This window comes from Labeo rohita, chromosome 2 (assembly GCF_022985175.1).
Source record: "Labeo rohita strain BAU-BD-2019 chromosome 2, IGBB_LRoh.1.0, whole genome shotgun sequence".
Classification (NCBI taxonomy): domain Eukaryota; kingdom Metazoa; phylum Chordata; class Actinopteri; order Cypriniformes; family Cyprinidae; genus Labeo; species Labeo rohita.
This window is the reverse complement of record NC_066870.1, coordinates 27,771,457-27,780,750: the sequence shown is the minus strand read 5'-3', so window position 1 is coordinate 27,780,750 and position 9,294 is coordinate 27,771,457. Positions and strand designations below refer to the sequence as shown.

General features: G+C 38.3%; 1 protein-coding gene across 1 annotated transcript; it reads right to left on the bottom strand.

Moving 5' to 3' along the window:
* Nucleotides 1-2,436: 2,436 nt before the first annotated feature.
* On the bottom strand, nucleotides 2,437-7,484 carry LOC127177941 (tripartite motif-containing protein 16). The gene is made up of 6 exons (XM_051130504.1): nucleotides 7,146-7,484; nucleotides 5,491-5,586; nucleotides 5,150-5,392; nucleotides 4,885-5,044; nucleotides 3,144-3,203; nucleotides 2,437-3,023 (listed from the first exon to the last, which is right to left on the bottom strand). The coding sequence occupies exons 1-6, from the start codon at nucleotides 7,482-7,484 to the stop codon at nucleotides 2,437-2,439; spliced, it is 1,485 nt and encodes a 494-aa protein (XP_050986461.1).
* Between the last annotated feature and the right edge of the window lie 1,810 nt (nucleotides 7,485-9,294).

Sequence of the window (9,294 nt, the reverse complement as noted above, 5' to 3'; positions counted from 1 at the left end):
ACAAGTTTTCGGGTTTGAGTTAGTGATGGGTCGTTCTTGAACGATTCGTTCATTTTGAACGAATCTTTAATGTGACTCGGGACGAACGAGTCGTCTCGGGGAGTGATTCGTTCAGTCGCGCATGCGCAACATCCTATTAGGTTCTGTGCTGGAATTAGTTCACCTGTTTCGAGTCTTCGGGTTTTTAGAGTCGTTCGTTCACCTTATGGGGCTGTCACGTGATGAACGAACGACTCAAACCCGAAGACTCGAGAGATGAACTAATCAATTCTTTTTCCGGCGCAGACTTAGTTGGTTAGCTAATTGGGCTGTCAGGTGATGAACGAACGACTCAAACCCGAAAACTTGTCAGATAAGAGGCGAGATGAGCGAATCATAGACTAAAGACCCAGGTAAACAATGAATTAATATTTTCTGTTTCTTATAGCATTATAGTTTTGTTTTGTTTGTAGTGTGATCAATGTTTGTGTAAGCAGTAGATGTGTTGTGGAGGTAACAGGTAACATTTTAATTATATTTTGCTAAAATGAACGAAATGACTCGAAAAAAGATTCGTTCATTTTGCTGAACGAGACTCAAAGGTCCGAGTCGGTAAAATGATCCGAACTTCCCATCACTAGTTTGAGTCGTTCGTTCATCACGTGACAGCCCCATAAGCTTAACTAGTGTAGTGTGAGCCGGAAAAAGAATTGATTAGTTCATCTCTCTAGGTGTGTTCGACTTAACGCCGCGCTGCGCAGCTCGATCAGATTCTGACTTGAAGCAGTGCATGCCGGTTAGAAATTTTGTCCGACTTGAGGCGGCGCCGACGCCTCGTGACTGTCACGTGTGGCATCAAAATACAGCGATAGCGATTGGAGAGCAGCGACTGACTCAGCCGGCGCAATTTCTTCAGAGCGGCTGCAGGAGCTTTGATGACCGCATGGCTGTTTCACGATTGGCCAGATTCACCGCATGACAACGATCACGTGTGTTTTGGGTTTGTTCTACCATCCTCAAGTCCGATAATGCTGACAAATCTGTGTTTTTACTGTAGTCGCAATGTTATACTGAGTCACATTTATTTATAAAACACTGATAAAAGCATATGTAACCCCACTTTATTAGTATTTAAATAGTATATATTTGTGTTTATCATTATTCTTGTTCAGACGGAGCTGTATTAAGCAGTATATGAAACGTGTTTCTGTTGCTCATGAAAACGCTTTTGAAAAGTCTGTGTATTTGATCTATATTGCATTTAATTCACTTCTTCTGTGATAGAGCATGCAAACACCGCGAGAGCTTCACTAACGAGAGTAAAAAGTGTCCGACTTGACGCCTCCGTTTTCAATCGCCGTCTGTAGCCGTAGATGAAGTCGAACACACCTTCTGGTCTTCACGTTCGAGTCGCTCGTTCATCACGTGACAGCCCCATAAGATGAACGAACGACTCGAAAAACCCGAAGACTTGAAACAGGTGAACTAATTCCAGTACAGAACCTAATAGGATGTTGCGCATGCGAATCACTCCCCCGAGACGACTCGTTCTTCACGGGTCACATTAAAGATTCGTTCAAAATGAACGAATCGTTCAAGAACGACCTGTCACTAATACACACTATTGCGAATATACACGTAGTCACGCAATGCTGATGTTATTAACATTAACAGTTTGAGAACAAAGTGTAACAGTAATAATAGTTTGCAGGGTTTGATGTGATATGAGGTAAGCGATCGTTAGATTTAATCACCAGTGGTAGCACGACATATTGTAATGTTTTTTTCCTCAGTCGGTCAGAACAATAGTATCAGACTTGTTACTTACATGTTTAGATGTCAATATCCGGTGAAAAATTTTATTTGGGTGATATATTCCAAGACTAGGCAAGATTCTGTGATTCCTAAGTATAGGATCCACACCAGTGCGGTGACTTAACAGCCACAAATCAAAATATTCATCCCCTGGACAGGGTTGCCAAGTCTGCAGTTCTACTGCAAAATTGGGCAACTTTTACACTGTTGCCACGGGTTAAAGCAATCCTGGAATGCAATTTTGATGTAACGGCCCACAATGGAGGTGAAAACTGTGGGGGAAAAAAACGCAATTGGACTAGTTTTGAAAAGCAGTTGGCTTGTTTTGATTTGCAGACCTGGCAACCCTGGCCCTGGAGCTGTGACAGTGCACAACCCACGCAAGGATGATAATTCCGCAAATAACTGCAATTGCAGGTTTTCAAACAGAGATGGCGACAAAGAGGCAAAGCTTACAGACTGCAGCTTTAATATCCTAATGATTTTTGGCATAAAAAAAATAGTTGGCTATTTTTTGTCTATTGCTACAAATATACCTGTGCTACTTACGACTGGTTTTGTGGTCCAGGGTCACATATTTGTCTGAGAATGCATTTCATGACAGCGACATGCATTTCATGACAGCGGCATGTCCACCTTAGCTTACAAACTACCAAACTTAAATAGAGAAGAAAGGGACGTTTTGGTCTCATTTTTCACTGGATCGCAAAGCCTCACGTAGGACCCTTTCCCAGCCAGTCCGAACCCAGGATAAACAGGCTCTTTAAAAACAGTTTGATGCTTATAAATGAGACTCATGTTGTCAGAAACATTGTAAAATGCCAAGATTCCAGCCCTGTAGTCCAAGTACACTCCTATTTTGGATCCATGTGATTGACACTTTGAAAATGTTGTTTTATTGTCATGCCAAAATTCTATATTGCCATGTTGACAGCGTAGTCCCCACGACTGGTCATTTCTTCCAAAAAGTACACGCGGTTTGCCTTTTCTCCGAATTCCTTGGTAGGACACAGCAATGCAGATCCAAGTGCCCCCACCAATCTCTACCTCCCAATATTTAGGGGACCCTCTGAGACCTTCATTGCACAGGATTTGTGCCCTGCAGTCAAACCTTTGAGTGTGTTCAGGATAGTCCTGAAGCAGGTGCGAGGCCTTTACCTCCTTGTTCTCGTTCCTCAAAATGAGGCTTTCATGTGCTGAGTTGGTATTAAAAGTGAGCTTTGATGCATCTGAGGTAAATGAAAAGATGAAATATTAGTACAGTCAATAACAGGCTAAACTGCATTATTTGCAAGTGAGAAAATAAATTATTTTTTTTCTGTGTGTTCTGTATTATATTGGAAACTTACACTGTAGAAACTTCTCTCGTGTTTGTGGTGGTGGTAATGTTAGGATTCTAGTGTTTTTCACTGCAAAGAAAAATAGTTAAGGTGATTTGTAGGCACAAGGTGATTCTTAATCAGAAGACTGAATCCTAGTGAGGCTGCGTCCTTCCAAGTCCAATTCTTCAGAGGCTTTTAGGCTAGAGTCCTTCTCAGCATTAAACACTAGAATGAGATGGTCTAGTGAGTGCGTCACAAAAATGACAGCACAAAATATTATTAAAAATTATATAATGATAATCTTTATACTATATACATTTCTGTTAATGCAGCAAAATTATGTGGCCATTGCCATTACATAATGAACTGGAAAAGCTCAGTGCTGACTCATTTTCCACCAATTCTTTTTCGCGAACTGTTATGTGTGCAAAAGTATTGTGGGTGACTGGGGTGGACGTAAAGGACACACTTGATGCATCCTTCAAAATAAGCTGAATAAAGGATGCAAAACAAAGGTTGCCTTCCAAGGATTCTTAAAATTGAGACAGCCTTCGCCTGTGCTTAATGATGTGGCAGCCTAATTATGCAGCCTTACTAGGACAAAGTTTTTCGCACCCATAATATAATGATGAAATGTGCTACCAGTCAATAGCATTTGAACAATAAGAATTTTAATTTTTTTTAAAGAAGTCTCTTCTGATCCTGCATTTATTTGATCCAAAGTACAGCAAAACTAAAATATTTTTACTATTTATAATAACTGTTGTTGTTTTTTTTTGTTTTTTTTTGTTTTTTTAAATATATTTTAAAATGTCATTTATTCCTGTGATTTCAAAGATGAAGTTTTAGCATCATTACTCCAGTCACATGATCCTTCAGAAAACATTCCAATCGGTGCCAATAGCCTTGTGGGTTAGTGTGTCGCCATATAGCGCCATTGTGCTGTGGGTGACCTGAGTTCGAATCCCGGCTTGTGGGCCTTTCCCGATCCCACTCCCTTCTCTCTCTCTCTCACTTTGCTTCCTGTAAAAAACTACACTGTCCTAAGTAAATGCATAAAAAACACCAAAAATCAATCTTTAAAAAAAATCTGTCAGCACCGATAGCCTTGTGTGCAGTGTGCCAACATATGGTGCAGTTGTGCCTCGGGTGTCCTGAGTTTGAATCCTGCCTTGTGAACCTTTCCCAATTCTACCTCCTCTCTCTCCCAATAATTTCCTTTCATTTCTACACTGTCCTTTCAAAGGAAACATGGAAAAATGGAAAAAAAAAAAAAAATAGAAATCATTGTAATATTCTAATTTGCTGCTCAAAAAAAAAAAAAAAAAAATATATATATATATATATATATATATATGTATTATGATGTTGAAAACAGCTGAGTAGATTTTTTTTCAGGTTTCTTTGAAGAATAGAAAGTTCCAAAGAACAGCATTTATCTGAAATTGAAATCTTTTGTAACACTGTAAATGTCTTTATCATCACTTTTGATCGATTTAAAGCATCCTTGCTAAATAAAAGTATTATTTTTTATAATAATGCTGAAAATGTAGCTTTGATCACTGGAATAAATTTCATTTTAAATATATTCAAGTAGAAAGCAGTTATTTAAAATAGTAAAAATATTTCACAATATTACTGCTTTTGCTGTATTTTGGATTACATAAATGCAGACTTGGTGAGCAGAAGACACTTCTTTAAAAAACATAAAAAATCGTTCAAAAACTTTTGACTGATAATGTATACTTCATTTAAAAAATCTACTAACCTTTTCTGGAAACTGTGACTAAACTCAACTTGCTGGTCGTGTTTAGCTTTTCTATTAGTTCATCAACTGCCATTGAGTCACGCTCAAAAGAATTATATGGACGCACAAGGAAGACATATGGTTTTTTATACTCCGTCAGCGAGGGCAGAGACACAGCTCTCTGTACAGAGAGAGAAAAAAACACCTTGATCTTTTACCTGTTGATTGTACAAGACACTTCAACAGCCGACCAAATCTATTTAACAGCTGGTTTCAATTACTGTACCTCTAGAAATCGAACATCATTGTTTGTTTGAGAAAGCATCTCCAGGTGTTGCAGATCAGCACCTAAGGTCAACATATTAGTGATGTCCTGCTCTAGAGTTTTTATGAATCCCTCCGCTTGCTTCACTGCAGACTCTGTCTGTCCTTGGATCAGCTCTGTCACTTTGCTTTGATTGTCCTTCATAGACTGGATCAGCTCGGCGAAGCTCTTCTCATTCTTCTCCAGTGCCTTATTTGCTGAAGCCTAATAATAAAGAGGGAGCAGAGTGGATGTCTTAACTTCAGCTACATATACAATACTATACCACTAACACAATATGATAAATATAAATGCCCTCTAACCTTGAACATCTCAACAGCTTGTCTCAGTTCTTGCAAGTCTTTCTGCTTAGCTTCAATTATGCCAGTGGTCCACTTCTGCAACTGCCCCAACTTAATCTGAAAAAGAAACATTCAGTTCAGTTGCAGTTCAACTCAGTAGTACAAATTCTATAGTGTTCTAAGCCTTTTAACATATTTATTGGCGCTGATAGTACCAAAACAAAAGACTCAGACAAAAGCATGTGTGCTAACTGATGGTAATAGGCTGGTATCTGCAGGGTTGCCAGGTTTTCACAACAAAACCCAGTAGAGGGTTTGCAGATCACAATTTGGTCAGTTACCCGGATACATGCCCATATTGGCTATACTCTGATGTAAGCAACAGCATAGATTGCACGGTTAATGTACTACGGAATACGTTGTTCTGCTAATTTATGTTGTCTCAACCACAGAAAAAAACTGCATGTGAAAGCTGCAAAAACATATATAAAAGGACCTAGTAAGCAGGAAATGGCGCAATATTATGACAAACTAAAGTTAATAGGTGGTAAAGATATGTACAAGCAGTATTAATTAAGATATTAGCCTAATATTTCATCTACCTGACTGGAAATAAGAACAAACACGAATGTTGTCAAGATTCTTGCCCTGGAAATCCTGGTTCAGTTTGGCTAACCACAAATGCCTTTTATTCCTCAGGCAGTTTTTGCATTGTAAAACACTCTATTGCTACTCAAAACTAGCTCAGTCGCAGTTCAAAGGGTGGTTCCCCAATAAACATTACTTTCCGGGGGGTTAAATACACATTTTTTGGCAGGGTTCCCTTTGTAAAATTCGCATTCCAGTGGCTAAATATAATGTTTTTTGGGTCGCTTCAACACACGGACATGAAAAACAACCTGTGGCAACAGTGTTAAAGTATCCCAATTCTGCGGGAAAACCACAGACTTGGCAACACTGGGTATCTGGCCATTTTTGGATTATTAGCCTCAGTAAAAACCAAAATGTAAAAGAATCCTCAAGTAAATATGAGTAAAAATATATGTTTATCTCAGTGGCTATAATTAAATTGGATTAGCCTATATCACATATTAGGAGTTTCCAAACAAATAATTAATAAACAAATAAAACACAGCGGCACCACTGTTTTTGACATTTATAATGATAAAAAATAAATCTTTCTTGAGCACCAAATCAGCAAAAGTGATTTCTGAAAGATCATATGACACTGAAGACTAGAGTAATGGCTGCTAAAAAAATTCAGTGTTGCCATCACAGGAATAAATTACTTTTTAATATATATGTTAAAATATATATTACAGATTTTTTAAAATTGTAATAATATTTCACAACAATTTTTAGACATTAAAATTTCTACCTTTGTGAATTCATTCAAATATTCTGGGTAACCAATATCTTTGGTAACCAATAGGGCCTATTCATTTCTAAGGGAAAAGTTAAGAGAAATATGCAATAGATTTAGATTTTTTTTAGATTTTGGAAAGGGGTTAGATGTTGTTTTGTTAGGGCCATCACAAAAAACGAACTGATCACCTCGCTCTCCAGTTACAGCAACAGTCACTACAAAACCAACATCAGCCTACCACTACTAAACACCACAGTTCTTGCTCAGATGTCTAAGAATGATATTTTGCATTTCAAATGACATTTCTGACCTGTTTATTGGCCACTTCCTCTTCCACTGGGATGACATCATGACCTCTGTGTTTATCAGTGATGCACAGGTGACAGATGCACAGCTGGTCTGTGCGGCAATACACGAACAGCATTTTGCCATGATCAGGGCAGATGTTCTCCTGCAACTGTGCATTCGGCTCCACAAGCCTGTGTCTCTTTCCCACGTGCAAACTGTTATGCACATCAAGATGATGCTCACAGAATGATGCCGCACACTCCACACAGGTCTGTTCAGCTTTGCGCTTCATTCCAACGCATGCATGACACTCGACATCTGTGGATCCACTTGAATGAGGAGCTGGAGCTGTTTCCTCCATGATTGTGAATGTGCTGGCCCTAGCAGTACTTGACTGAGTTTCGTTTCCTGGTAAGTATTATTATGGCACTGGCAATGCAGAATTTTAAGGATGAGGGTGTGGTTTCAGCCCGGGAGCCAGAGCAGTGACGCAGCAGACTGCTATTGGCAAAACCACAGAAAGAAGCCAAACACTATTCTTTTACAATGAATAAATCTAATCTGAAAGAAACACGCACTCACCAAAAACTCTAATATACACCAACAACTCTCATTTTTCCCCTGTGTTTAGAGAATAAAGGCAACAAAACAATATTAATATGAACTTCAGTTTTATAATCAATATTGTTTTTGGAATATATAACATATTTGCTTATAAATTAATTTAGTTTGTTATTTGCTTTAGCTGAACTGCCCTTAAACCAAACAACATTGGATTGCAGGACTTAACACAACGATTCTTTCTGTGTTGCAGGCTACACAACGCTGTTGTTGAAGGTCGCCGTGATTTTGCCAAGTAAGACATGTTCCTGGATCAACATGTTTTGTTGATCCTGGATCAACATTACTGTACAAAAATATAGACTTAACCCAATCCCTACCCCTAAACCTAACCATAACCACAATTTATTCCTAAAATCAGAAGGAAATGATAGCTAATTAAGAAAGGTGTAGAAGCATCAAACTGTTATTCTAAGTCTAAAACTGATATTTCCTGAAAGGTTATCCCTCAATTCTGATTGGCTGATTGAAATGTTGTTCCAGGATCAACAAGGATGTTGATCCAGGAACATGGTATACTTGGTGAAATCACGTTCACCGTTGTGGAAACCCAAGGACAAATATATTCCTCTCACTATATGACAACTCCTAAGTTGAGTGCAAGCATAATGTAAAGTATAATGTATGCTGAATTTTAAACAGTACTGAAATATGCAAATATGAACGTTCTTTATTCTAACATAATGTTAATCACATGAGTCACATGACCTTGAAGTTTGACTTACGTGGGCGTCGATTACATCCGGCCGCTTGGGACATGCCAGATCTTCTGTTGTCAAGGTCGGTTATGTTCCAACTACCTTTTCAAACTGTTCACAGGGAAGGATATAACTAATGGAGAGAACATCTTAAGTTGTTGACCAAAGTTGCCATTTCGTTGTAATAGAGTAGTGATCCAGTGCTGGAACTCAGTTATATTTAATGCTTTGCTGCGCGTTGACACCTAACATTGACACAATACTGTCACGTTGGTGAGACTTTACGGATCCGCAGAAATGCACAATTTTACTCTCATTCATAGAGACTCTTTTGGTTTTACAGCGGCCCGCATCTTTAGTAAAACAGCAGCCCCCTGATGCATTTTATAGACAGTATATTCTGGCTTACTTCTGCAGTTTTGGTTCATTTAGGTTATTTATTTATCCCGCATACGAAAATACGACGCTTATTTTACCTATTAATTTATCTTCTGGCATACAGAATTCCACACAGCCACATATTAAAGAATTAAGTTGTTAGATAAATGAAAAAGACACTTGGTGTGTCATCAAGAATTATTGCGGCTTGATCGCAGTAAATCAATTTGTAATGAGATAAAAACTAATTTTATCTCAATCGGTATGTTATTGTTTGTACATTTACAATAGGCATTGTTCTACTAAAACCACGTCTATCCACCTTATGCTTAGTAAGTAACCCGTTTTCTGTGAATGTGTGAAACGTACGGTTCATTAGCCACTTCAGGTAAATAAGAATAACAAAGTGCAGTAAATGGTAACACTGCTTGCACTACAAACCAGTACGTTCATAATTAAGATAATACATAATAT